The 17,525-nt window shown below is 47.4% G+C and overlaps 2 protein-coding genes across 4 annotated transcripts in view; one reads left to right on the plus strand and one right to left on the minus strand.

The window, feature by feature from the left end:
* LOC118894138 (heat shock transcription factor 2 binding protein) overlaps positions 1-17,449 on the minus strand; it is a 91,699-nt gene extending 74,250 nt beyond the window's left edge. The window contains exons 1-4 of one of the 3 annotated variants that reach the window (XM_036849928.1): positions 17,341-17,449; positions 16,286-16,566; positions 15,308-15,458; positions 1,593-1,696 (exon numbers count right to left, since the gene is read on the minus strand). In XM_036849928.1, the coding sequence (XP_036705823.1) occupies positions 1,593-1,696; positions 15,308-15,458; positions 16,286-16,321 (291 nt within the window). In that variant the 5' untranslated portion in view covers positions 16,322-16,566; positions 17,341-17,449. Of the gene's footprint in view, positions 1-1,592; positions 1,697-15,307; positions 15,459-16,285; positions 17,299-17,340 lie in introns of those variants that run through there. The other 2 variants (XM_036849929.1, XM_036849930.1) reach the window with 2 other exon arrangements.
* Positions 413-640, plus strand: LOC118894139 (cytochrome c oxidase subunit 6C-like). The gene has a single exon (XM_036849931.1). It carries the CDS (start codon positions 413-415, stop codon positions 638-640), a length of 228 nt encoding a protein of 75 aa, XP_036705826.1.
* Positions 17,450-17,525: the final 76 nt, after the last annotated feature.

Below are 17,525 nucleotides of genomic sequence, written 5' to 3' on the forward strand. Positions count from 1 at the left end.
TTTTCCTATGCTTATCAATTTAAAAAAATAGGATATCTAAGATTCTGCCCAATTTAGGCTTCAACCTTAACAAGAATGTCTTGGCATTTTAAGGAGTACAGAACCAATGGATTGCATTGTTCACATTTATCAAATTCCTTCTTGCCTGCTGGTCAACTTCCTTCAGGCAATGAAACTTTTAGGTCCAGACAAATTAACCATGCGTCCATCTTAATATATCATGATCTGAATAGAACATGACTGAGCTAGAATTTCAGCTTTCAATGTGTGACACTCAACCTAACTCAGTTTCGAGACTAAAACCCTTTCCCTGGTCTTCTCTACTTGCTCGGTATTAAAGTCTACACAGCCCATTTCTCCATCAGTCTGGAAAGACGTTGTTGAGCCCTCTTTTTCAAGGAGAAAAACTACCATGGCTTCCAGTTCTTTGATGAAACCTCAGATGCATGGCCTTCTGGCCAAGTGTCTGCGATTTCATATTGCTGGAGCATTCACTGTATCTCTGGGAGCTGCAGCTTTCTGTAAGTTTGCTGTGGCTGAACCAAGAAAGAAGGCATATGCAGATTTCTACAGAATTTATGATTCCATAAAAGATTTTGAGGCGATGAGGAAAGCTACTGTCTTTCAGAGTGCAAAATGATTTTGGAAATGTAAAGAATGTCTTTGGGTTGATTTCCATGGCAGTTTGTCACTTACCTGTGTTCCTAAACTATGAAACTAAGAACTATGAATATCTGGGCTAAGGAATAGTTTTTCTTGATAAATAAACAATTAACAAATACGTGGGGGAAAAATAAAGGCTATACAAAATCCACCAGTTTTGGAAAACCTCCACTGTAGCCACAAACCTTCAGAACTCCTCCACATGAGGAGGTAGCACGACACAAAGCTTAGCGCGCGGCAGTGGGACCTGGGACCAGCCTCCTCACACTCCTGCAGGCTAACACACATGCTGATCCAGCTGTGCTGGGAGAAACAAGTGAGATGCATGGACAGCTGCTGACCACCTGCCAGCACACAGTTAACAACACATCCTAGCTTCTGTCACTAGTACTATTACTACTTTACTCTTCAAAAATAAAAATTCATTCAAGCTCCAAATTTCAGCAGAAGTGGCAGAAGAGTTCTAGTTTTATAGAAGAGGAAATAATTTATTCCATGCAAAAAAATGTATAATTTTTAAGAAATATTATTAGTCTCCCCAAATATTAAAATGAAATATAATTGGTTATTTCTAAAATATCAGTAAATGATGTGCGAAGTTGATTACAAATATTTCTATTTAATATATCTATCTCTGATTATAAATCATCGTACGCATGATTTTTTCAAGATTATTATGAGTTTTAATAACTTGGATCGGGCTTTTAGACACTGAATTAACAGTAAGTGACTATTAAAAGGCACCAAGTAAATAATCCCCCACATTAAATGGTTGTAAATCCAAACGATCAACTATTTTCCAATCCATTCGGGATAAATACATGTAAAAATGCAATGTCTTGAGGCTTAAGGGCTGGAGTGTGGCCTGCACCGCTTTGTGGTCACGGCCACAGAGCTGGCACTTTACACGGACCCTGTGAGCATCATACCTTCTTCTCGCTCACGCTGTCCTCTTGCACAGACTCCAGGCGGGCTTTGAAGTGCTCACAATCCATTCTCAGTTGCTCTAACTCTTGCTCTTTCCTTTCCAGGTCTAGAAGAGACATAAGAATACTCAGTATTTCAAATCACTAATCTCTCCTAAGCATCCATTTTGCTTAATCTTCTCTTAGGAAAACCTGATTTCTTAGATAGGATTATTCACATAACACCAGTCCTTGAATAACCAATATTCTAAAAGTCCTGTTTTTTAAGTTTTTGTCAGTTTTTTGCCCATGGCAGAAAGCACCTTTTTGTTTTCTGTTTTCTGTTCTTAAGACTTCATTTTACTGCCAGACTTGCACTCAAGGTTTTAAGAAAGCATGTTATTTAAAGGATTGAAGGCAGGGCTGAGCAGCCGACTGTCTCATGGCACAGACTTGTATCTGCTCCATAAAAAGCAGAAGGCAGCTCAGTGAGGAGACGGTGCCAGTCGGGCTGATTCACAAAGCTCGTCTCACCACGGGCAGACTGACTGCACGGGAACAGCTGCCGCCGCAGTCAATGGAGAAGTGAAAGCAGCGGCAATGGAGACAAGAGGTGGCCACAGTGAAAGATGGGAGGTCGGGAACGCTCCCGCTCCACCACATTCCTTCAGGTGATGATTCAAAGGGCCAACAAAAGTCCCGAAAGACATCCATGTTAATAAATCTGAAATCAACCGTACTGTCAACTCTAAATAAAAAATATTATGCTACAGAAATACTGACATTCAAGAAGCAAAGAAACAGGTACTTTAAAGTTTTAAGTGCCTTGACGTCAAGGACTAAGATATCATCAGTTTTAATGCTAACATATACCAAGATTTAAGGAGGGGCTTGTGCTCAGAGCTACTGGTGTAACTTCTTAATTAAAGTAGCACTGCTTGGGGGCAGTGACTCTCAAACTTCCCTGTGCATCAGAATCCCCTGGAAGGCTTGTCCAAGCACAGCCTGCCGGGCCCCATCCTCAGTTTCGGACTCTGAAGTAGGCCTGAGAATCTGCATTTCTAACAAGTTCCCAGTGAGGCTGATACCGCTGGCCTGGGAACAGACTTTGAGAGTGACTGCTTCGGGGCAACAGGCACATCTCTCACCACCAACAAAACGAGGTCAGCACACAGCCAGCAACAGCAAACAACGGAGCCCGGAGCCCGGCCCCAGGGGTGTAAAACAGCGGGGGGGAATGGAGGGCAGTGCAAGGCAGCCTGCCCTGAGGGCGCCGCATCGGGCAGCCCCGAGAAGCAGCTCCGACCGACAGAAGAGAAAGGGTGTGGCTTTATGACCTGGGGGTCTGGGACGGCAAGGAAAGCCCAGGAGAGACACTGGCGGTGAGGGGCGGGGATCAGTGCCAAGAACAATGCAGGCATTCCAAAAGCTCTGGAACAATAAAGGGAGTCCTACATTTTCTAGAGACCCTTTGCCCTAGAAGGGAGATTAAAACCTAAAGCTAAATATTCAGTTAACGATTGTGAAACAGCTGGCAAAGCTTCTCTTAAAACGGGTTTCTTAGAAGCTGGGGTGGAATGTATTATGCCACAACATGACTTTCACTGGAATTCTTTATTTTGTCCCACTAATTCTGGCCACCCAAGAAACCAACTATATCAATCAAGTGCTTACTTTGAAAAATACATATCTGCCTTTTGTAACGATGTTAAAGGAAAACATATATAATTATGAATGACATGTGAACTGCAAATGGTCACAGACAAAAAGAAAAATGAACAAAAACTGAGATAAAATCATTGGTGGCGTAAAACTTTTTCTTTGCAGTTAATTTTTAATTCTTCTCTTCTATTACTAAACTGTATATTACTCAAACATGGTAAAGAAGACAGGAAATTACATGGCTCACGTGTAAAAATATGTAGGAATTAATTATGACCACCCAAAAGACTCACTATGGTAATTTCATAATCTCTCACTCTATAGAGCTGCTTATGACCTTACTGTAAGTTAACATAACAAAGGGACGGGGTTAAACCATCCCACTCTACCCCCCAGAATTCAAAGGCAGTATCAGGGTGGTCAACCCACCCACCCCAGGCTCTCCGGGAGGCAGGTGGTGGCTTTGTGCTGAACAAGGCCACCGCCTTGTGGCGAGAGGGGAGCACTGCCACCACCTTCCTGCATTTTCAACTTGGCCCACACGGCATGCCTGCCGCCTAAAACGTGAGGGCAGGGATCTTCACGTGTTCTGATGCATCTCACGAGCCTAGAACAGTACACGGCACCGAGCAGGCACTTTATAAATACTTGTCACGTAAATGAATTTCACTTCTTTATACAGCCAGAGCTAATCCTTGGATAAAGAAAAAAACTCAGCTATTTTGATTATATGTCTTATTCTTCTACAAGAGGATATATTGCTTCTGCAATTTTTTTAAAAAATCAGGGACAGAAATAATACATATATAGTACATTATACATGGTCATTACCTTACCCAGCCTCAGTATTAGAACGAGGAAGAGGATGCCACCCAGCCTAGACTGTATTTCACCTGCTAAGCTTTAGCATTCAAAATGAAGGAGAAATCTGAGTAAAAGGGTGGCCTAGACAGACTATCAGTATATAGAAACAACCTAAATCACAGGCCATTTCAACATCTATATATCTTCTGAAACTTAGAATCCTTTTTTGATAGCTTTAATAACATGGAATGACTATCAACTTATTCACAGGAAGGGTACAGAGAGCCATAAATGAAAAGCGGGGTGACTAAAACCCAGCTAAAGAAATTTAAAGTATAAAAAAAGGGATCGATTTCTCCTACCCTTTACCACCTGGCATGTTTATAATACATTATTAATTGTAATATTTAATAAATTATCAGATATTTCATGTAATAAGAAAAAAGAAAATATTTGTTTTTAATCAAAATAGCTCAGTAAAGAGTCTCAAATCCAAAATAAGGGCTTTTTAATAGCCATCAACTTTTACATTCTTCTCACTAATAGGTTTAGAATTTAGAATTAGCTACTGATGGAATCCATCTTTACTATGAGCTGAGATTTGGAGGGTATGTTAGTTTCCTAGATCTGCCATAACAAAGTACCACAAACTGGGTGGCTTAGAACAGAAATGTATTCTCTCATCTTTCTGGAGGCTACAGTGTGAAATCAAGCTGTTGGCAAGGACATGCTCCCTCTGAAATCTGTGGATGAAGGATCCTTCCCCGTCTCTTCCACCTTCTGGTGGCCCCAGACGTCCCTGGGCTTGCAGCAGTGTAACCCCAACCTGCCTCTGCCTTTGTCTGGCCTCCTCCCTGTCTCTTCACATTATTTTCCCTCCGTGTACTTCTGTCTCTGTGTCCAAATTTCCTCTTTTAAGAAGGATACCAGGGCTTCCCTGGTGGCGCAGTGGTTGAGAATCTGCCTGCCAATGCAGGGGACACGGGTTCGAGCCCTGGTCTGGGAAGATCCCACATGCCGCGGAGCAACTGGGCCCGTGAGCCACAATTACTGAGCCTGCGCGTCTGGAGCCTGTGCTCCGCAACAAGAGAGGCCACGATAGTGAGAGGCCCGCGCACCGCGATGAAGAGTGGCCCCCACGTGCCACAACTAGAGAAAGCCCTCGCACAGAAACGAAGACCCAACACAGCCATAAATAAATAAAAAAAAAAATAAAAAATAAAAATAAAAAAAAAAAAAAAAGAAGGATACCAGTCACATTGGATTAGGGCCCACCCTAAAGACCTCATTTTAACTTAATCGGCCTGTCAAAAAATGTAAGTTGAAAAAGTGAAAAGATGAGAATATTCCGGGATTCATTTAAACACACAAAAAAACCTCAGTTAAAGAGTTTAAATGCATTTCCAGCCAAACGACACTTTAATTAGCTGTCAAATTTTTAAAACAAACCAAAGGGAGTGGGGGAGGAGAGTTGGAACCAGAATATGGAAATAGAATTTTTTTTTTCCTGCGCTGCCAAAAATCTGCTTCTTTTTCTAACGTAAAGGCCACTGGAGCACTCTTTCATAAGAGGAAGAAAACGTGTGACTAATAGAAATCTGTCCTATGCTGGCACCGTCAATGTACTTGGCACTACCTTTTCACACCTCCACGTTGGAGCTCCTCAGCCTGCCCGTGAATTATCAAGGAAAAGGATCTGATCTTATCCTTTTTATATCCCCACGTCACCTAGCAGAGCTTGACACATACCAGGCATATAGTGAATACCTACCTGACTGATTTTCAACTGAGTTCTATCGCAGAAAACTAAGATCAACCTTGCTGAACTCAAACGAATTCTGTTAAAGTTATTTCCCAAACCAAAGAGTCAGGGACTTCCGCTTTTCATTGACTGGCATAAAATACAATGTTAACAACTGGGTGGTTGGTAGTGATCTGTCCAAGTAACATATGTCTCCACCCCTCCACCCTGGCTACCTTTCTGCCCCTCAGTCCACTAAGCCCCCAGCAGTAGTCCATCTTCTCCTTTCCCAGTCCCCAGCATTCTGGACAGTCTCCACGCGCCCTTCAGATCCACTCTCCAACCTGCTCTGTCCCGAGAGGTAAGAGGTTGAACTCAACCTCCACAGCGACCGGCTCCCTTGCCTGTTGGATTTGGACAGTGGGTCCCCACAGGAAACAAGGACAGGAGGCAGGGTGGGACATCGACTTCCCCACTACATTACCCCTGCCAGGCTCAAGCAGCAGTGGTTTCCTCCTCCGAGCTGAGGCATGGTCCTGCCCAGCACCCACCCTCCTGCCAGTCTGGCCGCTTGCTGGGAGGCCACGGCGCCCCACTCTTCCAGGTTCTGGGCCTTCGCCTCCCTTGTGCTGGTTCCCCAAACCCTGCCCACCTTGGTCTGTCATCTCTTCATGATATGCTCCGTTTACCCCTTCTGTTTCCTGCCAGGAGCTGGACTGGATACACTCTGGTATTTATTATCTCATATGGGCCACAATAAACCTTTGGTCAAATTAAATAATATCTTCTTGGCACTCACTCTTTAATGATTATCCCACTCTCTAACGATTCTCTCTCTAGTTCATGTTTCTTCTTTCTTTTTCCTTTTTCTGGTGGCCGCACCACTCGGCCTGTGGGATCTTAGTTCCCCAACCAGGGATCGAACCCGCGCCCTCAGCAGTGAAAGCGCGGAGTTCTAACCACTGGACCACCAGGGAAGTCCCTAGTTCATATTTCTATGGGCCAGAATAATTCTTCTCTGAGCTGAAACAGAGGTCCCCCTCTCTTCTCATTAATATCAAACTCTTGGGAAATTAATCTCAAAACACCCCACAAATGCTTTAGAAATCACGTAGTGCAGTGCTTTTCAAACCCCACTGCTAAGAACCCAAGTGCCTCAGGGATGCTTATGGTTCTGTAAACATTTAATTAGTATTTCCATTTTACAATATGTTTTTCACTGTTTTATTTGGAAATAATTTCAAACTTACAAAATGTTGCATGAATAAAAATAATACAACGAATACCCACATACCCTTTACCCACACTTACGTACTGTTTAACATTTCACCACATTTGCTCATCATTTGGACCATACACAAGCATACACACAGTACATTTTTTCAGCCAGTTTAGGGTAAGTTACATATATCATGGTCCTTTACTTCTAAATACTTCAGTGAACATTTTCCAAGAATAGGGATAATGTCTTAGTTACCCAGTATACACAGTTGTCAACCTCAGAAAAATTAACATACCTTTACCTAATCTACCATGGACATTAGAATTTTGTCAAGTGATCTAAAATTGCCCTTTACAGCATTTTCTTCCTTCAAGGTACAGCATCTAGTCTAGGATCAGGTATTGCATTTAATTGTCATGTATCTTTAGTCTCCATTAATTTGGAACATCTCCATAGCCTGTCCTTTCTGTATGACATCACAATACATTTTCAACAATTTAAAAGTCATAACAACATACATGGAAGAACCATTTCCAGCTAGCATGGTGATGTAGCAGATCAATCTTCCCCCCCAAGAATAAGTAGGAAAGCAGAATGTGAACAAACCAGAAAAAAGTTGTTTCAAGTTACTTGAGAGTTACCAAGTCACGTAGGCCTTGAGAGCCAAGACCTAGAGAAGAGGGAAATGCACTGAAGTGAGCAAGCCCAACTTTCCAGCCCACTCTTCCCCAAGGCATCTGCATATTCAAAAGCAGCACAGGCAAAGCGGCAGCGAAGCTAAGCAGAGCATCTCGCCACGGAGTACAGAGCTACTAGGCAGCCGAGCCCTGGGGCAGGCCATGATCCTGGAGGAGGTGGAAGCTCAGGGAAAGCGCAGGGGGGCTGCAGAGGGAGGCAGGCGGGCAGTGAGTGGAGAGAGGCCAGGAGGCCAGGCAGAGCTGTCATCAACCTCATGGCACTGGAGAGGTCAGAACAGAAGGTCAGGGCACTTCCCTGGTGCTCCAGCGGGTAAGACTCTGCGCTCCCAGTGCAGGGGGCCTGGGTTTGATCCCTGGTCGGGGAACTAAATCCCGCATGCATGCCGCAACTGAGAGTACGCATACTGCAACTAAGACCTGGTGCAGCCAAATAAATAAATGATAAATAAATAAATATTAAAAAAAAAGAAAAGAAAAAGAAAAAAGAACTGAAGGTCAGGCAGGGCCCGCCTAGATGGAAGGACTCTGGGAAATGACTCAAGCTCTCAGTTAGACCCCCTTGAAGAACTAAAACCCTAAGAGGGAGAATGAACTAGAAACAGGCCAGCTCGAACTAAGACTGAAATCAGCCGTGGACCAGCTCAATCCCTAACTGGATTTAGGTGAACTACTCTGACTCCATTCTAACTGACTGAGAGAAGCCAGGGGGAAAAAGTCCTTGCTGGAGAAAAATATCAACATCCAGAGCCTCTACACACTTCATTTTTTAAAATCCATTAATCAATAAAAAAAATTACCAGAACTACCAACAGGAAAAACAGACAATACAAGCAGATCAACAGGTGATCCAGACAATGGATTTATCAGACTTAGACTCTGAAATAACTGTGACCAATACGTTCCAGAAATAGACAACAAGAGAGTTTCACCAGGGAGCAAGAATAAAAAACAACCTAGTAGAAAATGACCACAAAAACTAATAAATACTAGTATTTAAAAAAAATTTTTAAATAAGTAACAGAGCTAATGAAGAACTGAGAATCAGACCCACATAAAACCAGCTACTATGACAAAAGACACTGCAGCACAGGAGGGAAAGACTGTCTTTTCAATAAATGACACTGGGTCAGTTGGCCACAGATGGCTAGCGGCTATTTTTAAAACAGACGTAGACAGCATAGATCATACAACACCTTCATCACCACATAAGGTTCTACCGGACTATGCTCACAGAGGTAAGGTGCTGCTGTACAGATTTCAAATTACACAAAGTAACTTTTTTTCTCTGCTAAAAACCTAGTCAAATATCTCTCCAGTATATCATGGCTGCACTTCTTTGTATTCATTGCTGATATGCACTCTACTAACATTTAAGTATATTTATTTAAACAAATAAATTTTTTAAGTTAAAACTAATGTTGCAGATTTTAAAATGTCAGTAATGACACTGTAGTTTATGTTTGGCGTCAACATGTAAAATTAAATAATTCCAACGCCTCTGAGACTCTGAGTGAATATCTGACAGACTGCCACTAAGGTGGCAAGTTGTTTTTAAATTATATCATTTAACATCTCAAATGCAACGTAATTCATTTGGAAAGTGTTTTCTATAAGACAATGAAAATTTAAATGGGCTGAGTGGCTTTGCCATCATCTCTCTCCAAAATGAACACCTGCCAACCAAGAAAGGCAAGAAATTCTTAGACTTGGTGACTTAATTGCGAAACAAAAATATCTGACCCCTCTGATTTCAAGCTTCAAGAGCAGTTTAATTGAAACCTGTCCTCATGTTGAAAGGTGAGCTGTTTAAAACATTTCTCATTTGCAATTCCTTATCTCTGGGATTTGTCTTTTTCTTGCTACTTAACAACCACAAATGAAAATAGAAACTGGACACTGAGGATAGTACTGCAACCGTCTTCCAAAATGTCTAATGTTAAATTTTTGTTTTCATCAAAACACCTTCATTGGGGACTTCCCTGGTGGCACAGTGGCTAAGAATCTGCCTGCCAATACAGGGGACACAGGTTCAAGCCCTGGTCCGGGAAGATCCCACGTGCTGCGGAGCAACTAAGCCCGTGCGCCACAACTACTGAGCCTGCGCTCTAGAGCCGGCGAGCCACAACTACTGAGCCCACGTGCCACAACTACTGAAACCTGCACACCTAGAGCCCGTGCTCCGCAACAAGAGAAGCCACCGCAATGAGAAGCCCACGCACCGCAATGAAGAGTGGCCCCCGCTCACCACAACTAGAGAAAGCCCGCGCGCGGCAGCAAAGAGCCAACACAGCCAAAAATAAATAAATAAATTTTAAAAACACACCTTCATTGTACCCACTGATTTTAAAAGTAAATGTTATAAAACTGAATTTTTAAAATAATTATGCAGGAAATACAACTTTCATTTATTTTACATATTGAACAACCATATACCATAAAAAATTTTATTTTTTTAAAAAAAGCAGGATTCTCCCAGTTTAAAACAAATTCGTGCCATGCGCTGATGTAGTAATAAGTCCTTCACTGTTGGAAGAATGAGCACTAGAAGGGATGAGAGAAAAGGGGGGTGAGCGAACTTTTACCGAGTACAGTTGAGCCCTGAACAACACGGGAGTTATGAGTGCTGATCCCACCCCGGCCCCCGAAGTATAGCTCTGCAGTCACCGCGAGGAGGGCCGTGCAGCGCTGCAGCATCACGGGGACCCGCTTACTACGCGAGGGTCCGGGGCCCCTCCACCTGAGGACGTCCTCGTCCTCTCCGTGGAGGGCGCCCCAGCCCTGCCTGTACCAAGCACGTGCCAAAGGGGAGCTCACTGTAAAGCTTGATGCCTCCAGTGAGGCAAGCGCGGCTGTCCTCGTTCTAGACAGGGGAATAGCGGAGACGGCCGACAGCAGCAGCGCACTGACCGCTCCTACCTCCCCGTTTTCCCCGGCTGAGCTCTGCGCCCACTGCGGAGCCTAACCAGACCAACCATTTCTTCTCACGTCCTGTCCACCCCACCCATGCAGCCACAGCCCACACCCTAACGTCAAGTCCACACCTTCCTTGATGAGCACTTTACGTTAATTTTTCTTCACCTTCCAACCAAGCCCTCAACCTATCCTAACTTAGATGCAAAAATCATTCCCCTGAAAATGTCATTTTAATCACTATCTTGAAGTCATTTCCATGTGCTAATTTCCAACTGCCTCTCCTTCCAAATTTAAAACAATAATCCATGATTATTCTGTCTTGCATAAACTGCTCACATTCACTGACATCTGCTATACCCCAATCTCTGCTCCACGTCAAGCAGAAAAACTAGCTTATTAACCCACAACCAATCCTGCTCGCTCCCATTTGTGACTTTCCTACATGCCTTACCCCAGCCTAAAACATCTTTCCATTTCCCTTCTAATAAATCATGCCTCTGCCCTCAAGGTTCATCTATTCCCCAAAGATTCTCAGGCAACACCCTTGGAGGATTATTCCAAACTCCACCACCTACTGCCCAGTTTCCCAAAGGAAACTAAGTTACCGTGCTAGAGGCAGAATTAAGTCCCATTCACGACCGGACACCCATCACACCGTCCTAAGTCCTCTGGTTGGCTTGTACAGCCTGAGCCCATCCACACCATCCAAAGATCCACACCTGTTCTCCTAAAGAAACTTGCCCTAAAGTCAGGTGTATGGCTTCCCTCTCCTTCCTCCCTGCCTGCATCCACTCCTATGTTGCCCTTTCTCATTGCTTAAGACAGGAGGCACACAGCAACTCTGATACTGGTCAAAGCCAAGAACCGTCCTGGACCACAGGCCAGGGAGAGGGTGGATGAACCCACAGGTCAAACAGCTCTTGCTGCCACCGCGTGATCCTTGGATTGACTCTAAGGGACCCATTCTCAAAGCAATGGCCCCTGTGTAATCCCTCTGGGAAGACAGGCCCTTGGGAAGGCCGAGGAAGGGCCATCAGACCTAGTCCTCACAAAAAGATAAAGGGGCGGGGGGGGGGTTGATTTTTGTTTTCTTTCATGTCACCTGAGTGATAAGAATTCAAGAGCCAAGGAATTCTCTGGCAGTCCAATGGTTAGGACTCTGCACTTTCACTGCCAAGGGCCTAGGTTCAATCCCTGGTCTGGGAACTAAGATCCCACAAGCTGCGCAGTGCAGCCAAAAAAAAAAAAAAAAAAAAAAAAAAAAAAGAATTCAAGAGCCAAAATTAAGTGAAAGATGCCTCTTAGGAGGCCATCTTCTAGGCCAGGCCTCAGACCAGAGAAGCAGAAGTCTTCAAGGGCCAGCTCGTGTTCAAGGTTCACAGTGAAGCCTCCCACAAGCACTCCGGTCCACTTCGACCCTCCCTTCCTATACACCCAGTGACCTGTAGCACACACTAGCCTCACGAGATACCACAGCAATTTTAAAAAAAGAGCATGCAGGAACGGGAGGCTGGGTGGTCCCTTAGGACCAAATACTCAGCCAGGCACAGAGAATATAACGGGAGACCCTGCCCTTCCACCAATTTATACTGTAAGATGGGACTAAAACCATTCTGTCTGAAGGAAAAGTACAGGATGCTATGACAACATCCAACAGGAAGACAAATCTTGTCTAGGCAGTCAGATAAGGAAATGAGTCTGGGCCAGAGCTACGTCCAATAATACAAATCCTTTCAAGCCACGGTACAGTTTTAAAGTTTGGGGTGGTAGGGGGTTTGGGTCAGGGTTTTGTTTGTTTTTTGGTCTTTATCCTAAGAGCAAAGAGAAGCCACTGAAAACTGACTTAAGCAGGGGAATGACATAATCAGACTGAATTGTTAAAAATTACTCAGGCTACAGTATACAAAGCAGACTGGTGAGTGGCAATGAGTTAATGCTATCAGGAGCAGAGATTCAGGCAAAATGACAGGGGCCTGGACTCGGTGGAGGCAGTGGCAATGGAGGTGGCTGATGAATTCTGGATGCATCCATGAGGGGAAACGTACAGGACTTACGGGGAGACAGACCGGGGCTGGAAGGGGAGAGAACAGTGAGAGGAGAGGTGGGCAACAAGGAGGATCCCAGGTCTCTGTCTGGATGGTGGTGCCCTGGGGAGGCTGGGAAAGCCCGGTGTCCAGTGAGGTAGGGGCGGGATAGCATGAGTCAGATGTGAGAAAGTAAAATTAGCCTGCTCTGAGAAAGTGAAAATCTGTCCTGCAATTTGCTAGGCTGGGATAACAGACACAGAAAGCTGGCTGCCAAGTTAACAGGAAACAACATTTCTCCCAAGGACACACTGCAAGAGTAAAGTGTCATGATGAACCCTTCTTTCAGTGGCTACTGATTTCTTGTTCAGAGAAAGTTTACTCTTTAAAATCCTAGACTATAAGAAATTGTGCTGTTTGGAATTATACTAGTAAGAAGGAGGAAACATCCACTCTCGCCTGCAGGGTCACAGTCACTGTGACACAGAGCAGAGCAGAGCCTTGATAGCCAGCCAGCTGCAGAGCTTCAAATAAAGGATTTCTAGACCTGATGTGCCACCATCTACCTAAATTTTGTAGTTTTCAAGGAAGCAGGACCTGGGGCCACTGCAGTGAGACCTGATGCTGACCCCTTCACACACAGACCTGCTCTGCTTGGAGCCCATGAAATCACAGCTCCATCTGCACTTCATCTGAACTTGGCCCTGCCTCAAATCCTACAGCAACTCTGTCCTTTCCTTTGTTGGCAAGATGCCCACAGTCCCTCTGGTGTGTGGTCTCGCTCACTGCAATGAGCCAATAATCTGCCCTTGTCAGAATACAGGTCCTTCCTGATGGCTGCAGCCTGATAACACTAAGACAAACACTTAGAATTTGAAATGAATGTGAAACAAGCGAGAAGAAATGCCAAGTAGGAGTCAGATACAGGGCCCTGAGCCTGGAGAAGAAGTCAGGCTAGAGAAAAACCTATGAGACCCTGGCATCGAGATGGCAACTGAAGCTATGTGTGTGCAGAGATTGCCCACGGAGAGGCCACGGAGTGAGGAGAGAAGGGGGCCTAGGCCTGAGCCTCGAGCACCTCCACGAGCTGAAAGGCTGCTGCAAAGAAGGCTGACTCAGCAAAGCAGACCGAGAAGATCAATGGAAAAGAGGTGATGGCGTGGCTGGGGAAGGCCAAGGACTGTGAGGCAAGATCTCCTAGAGCCTCACTTTGATCAGGTCGCCATGGAGTCATTTGTGGGCCTCGTTTTTGTAACCACCAGCCTGATTTTGACAGAGGACTAATCTCCAAAAATTGACTTGCGCTCACCAACTCATGAGAAGACCCTGATGTATTTTTCAGAATGCCAACTGACTAATTTTCAGTGAGAAATACAACTACCCAGCAGGCTGACATACTCAGCTGCTGGTCAGCACTTTCCTTCCCTAAATGAGCATGAGATCAGGACTAAGGAAATTAAGAAGACCATGACCTGGAGCTACAGTAACCAGTGACAGAGAGCATACCTGGCGGTGTCCCAGCAGGAAACAAGGGAACCCTGGTGTGCACTTTATGGAAAGGACTACTTACAGAGGGGAGAGCAGGGGTCAGAGACCCAAAAGGGATGGTAAGGCACCCAGCAACTGGCAGCAGCCCTCCAGCTGAAAGAATGAGGGGGGGAAACAGTGCTCCTGGAGCCCAGTGAGAGCTGCGAGTGACTCCTGGGTGCGAGTCATAGCTGTGGAGGGAGCAGGAGGAAACACCCCGAACTCCTTCTATCGGAGAGCACCGCTGGCAGCCAGCAAGGAGGCAAGAGGCAGGCAGCCTGCAGGAGCCGACCTCCCAGAGCACACCACCGGGCCGAGAGCGGATCTGAGGGTTCCAAGGAGAGAATACAGGCAGGGAGCCATGGCAACCATGAGCGTTCTCCCCTCTAACTGGATATGGCTGCCCCCTTGACCAGATACTTTTCCACAAACCAGAAACTTATACTGTTGAGTCCGGATACCTTCTTGTCTGGACTAGCACTAAAGACATGACCTGGGCCTCCGAGATACACCTCTTCTAGAGGCCAAGCAGTGATGGCAAACAATCAAACACAACGGTAAGTTAGCCTTAACCACTGAAGGCTGATTTGATAGTAACTCGGCCTCGATCAGGCAAGTACTGAATCAATCCGAAACAGCTCCAGGAACTTCAGTAGGACTCCTAGACTGATACCTGACACAATGGCCAAGCTCAAATCTCAGAGTCTGAATGGACAAGTCCTAGCAACTTAAATCAGTGCCAGAACTGACCCGTTCCTCCATCGAGAGAAGTATCTCTATAGACACACCTGACCCCCTGCAAGGTTGCTGCATGGCAAGATCCTTAAGTTACACAAAAAAGACTTAATTTTTGGAATAGAGCTTTTAAATGATAAAGCATAAAATTCTTCCGCCAAAGATGAAAGGGGGAGAAAGGAGAGCTGGTAGCAGATACTCAGAAAGCTGGCAGCAAAATTTGCACACAGCCAAGTTGCTCATCGTGGGCACCTCCCTCCCTTGTGCCTTATCAGACTCTCCCAAACGTAATTACAAAGACGGTAACAGTACCTTAACGTTTATTTATAGTCACTTCACAGCAACGGAAGGCAAACCTGCTGAAATAGACTGCTGTCACCATCAGACACTGCTAAAGATGAAGTAACACTCACTTTTTTCTACAATCTTTAATCTCTGGAAGCTTTCCAGCACTTCCCCGTTTAGTATTCTGGGTAAGAAGTCCCGTATTTGCATCACTTCAGTTGTCAGTCGTTCCAGGTCCTTCTTTCTGACTTTAACAAATTCTTCTTTAGTTCCCATATGCTAAAAGAACAAGCACAGCTTAAGATTACTACACTTGATCTCAGATGACTAAGACCAGCAGCCCAAGTGAGCTTGCCTCCTTCAACACCTCCTGCGTTCACAGTTGTTTCAAAAGCACGTCGTCACCTAACGTGCCCTCCACTATGTCCATTACAGCTAGAGCGTGAAGCCCCGGCCTTCAAATGGCGAGCCAGTTTTTCCAAGCGCAAACGAGGCCCTACTGCTGAAAGCCCAGGGAAACACCAGCAACTTCTTCTTAACGTTCCGCCGGCGCCACGCTAATCAGAAAGAAAAGGAATCTGACTGGATTCCTACTGGGTGCGCCAAGCCCCTTGCTAGCCAGCGCGCTTCGTGTTGACCACAGCCCTCAAGGCTGTCCCGCTGGGAAACGGGGGCACAGGCAGGCTAGGTGACTCTCAGGAACCCCAGGACCAGGGGACACCAGCAGGATCTGAACCCGGATGCGGCTCCAAAGTCCATCCCCCCGCTCGGGCACCACCACGTGCGGCGGCTGTGACAGCCGGGCAACCGTGAGGCGGAACACGCCCGACCCGGCGACAGGGCCTCGCGGGCGGGGACACAGGAGGCACAGGAGCAAGCCCACCGCCCACCGCGCAGCCTCCCGGACACGCACGCGCGGTTTCCGGGGCTGGGGTCGCTGCCCCCCATCCCCGGCCCAGGCCATGCTGTCCGCGGACGACGCCCAAGGCCCTCCCGGGCACACTGCGCAAGGCCCAGGTGGGCTGCGGTGCGGCTCAGCGCGGGGGAGCGGAGGGCGCCACAGCCCGGACCCGCGGGCGGCTGGCGGCCCGGGCGCCCACACTGACCCTGCAGCTCTCCTCAGCGCCGCCCGCCTCCCCCATGGCCGCCGCAGCCTCGGCTCCGTGCGCCTGCGCGGCGGCGTGCCCTCTGACCCTCACGCCAGAAAGCGCGGGAACGCGTCCACGCCGAGAGTCAGGCACGCAGAACCGCGAGAGTTGGGCACGCAGAGCCGCGAGGTTCAGGCCTCGCAGAGTTTGGGCAGCCTTCTCTGCGGGAAGTCCGGGGTCTCGGTCGGCAAGATCCCGCGTTGGCTCTTCTGGCTTAGCCGGGATTGTAAACTTGTTAACTGCGAAGTAGAAGGACAGTGAGACCCACGTGTAAGTGTCCTGTGAAATAAATCGAATCAGGCCTCTCCTGTTTGGCGGGGGATGTCAGACCAAGGGGCGATGCGTTCGAGGGAACCAGCGGCCGGCGGCCCGGCACCCGCGCTCAGCCCAAGCTCCATGAGCAAAGGCCGAGGCTTTCCGACCACAGGCCGCTCGGGAGGTCTGGCCCGGTAGGGGGCCTTCGTGCAGCCGGCTGCTACGTAACTGAGACGACCACCATGAACTGGGAGCCATCACCCAGTCCATTGCCCTGTCCCTACACGCCCACAGAGTTCGCAAAACAAGGTGCAGCCTGTGCGTTCAAAGGTAACGGTTCCCGCACAACTAGGACTTCGTCTGTCTGAAGCCGGCCGCGAGCCGACACCGCCGAGTCCCCGGCGTGCGTGCCCTCCAGGCCCGCGGGCGGACCCACAAGCTCACGCTCTCAATCCTCGCGGCAGGGACCCGGGCACTGGCGGTCGCCGGTCGGAGAGGTGAAGCCCGGCCCCCGCCAGGGCGGCCGGAGAGAGAGCTGCCCGCAACATCCCGCCAAAATCCCCAAGGGCGGTCTCTCTCCCCCGCCTCCACCCCGCCCAGGCGGCCCGAGGAGTCCAATGCGATTAAAGACTCGGTGCCGCGTATCCCGGGGAACAGCTGCCGATCGGATGGGGACTTCGGGGAGTGGGCGCAAAAATGCTAGATGACGTAACACTGGCCATCCGTCTCTTCCTGGCCAACACCCAACGCCGGCTAACCTCGCAGTCAACGGCCCCGACCTTTGGCGACCGAGAGACTGCGGAGCCAGGAAGGCGCGACGCGAACCCGAGCTGCGCGAGTCCGCCCGCTGCCCAGGCAGCCGCGCTTATTCCCAGAACGCGCTGCGAGCGGCGTCCGGCGCCTTTGTGACGCCATCAACCCGCGCGCCGCCGCCCGCCCCGCT

The sequence above is a fragment of the Balaenoptera musculus genome, chromosome 4 (genome assembly GCF_009873245.2).
Source record: "Balaenoptera musculus isolate JJ_BM4_2016_0621 chromosome 4, mBalMus1.pri.v3, whole genome shotgun sequence".
In the NCBI taxonomy this organism is placed as follows: Eukaryota; Metazoa; Chordata; class Mammalia; order Artiodactyla; family Balaenopteridae; genus Balaenoptera; species Balaenoptera musculus.

Bases quoted from the DNA above. Each gene is read 5' to 3' on its own strand.
- LOC118894139 (XM_036849931.1), top strand. From the start codon at position 413: ATGGCTTCCAGTTCTTTGATGAAACCTCAGATGCATGGCCTTCTGGCC.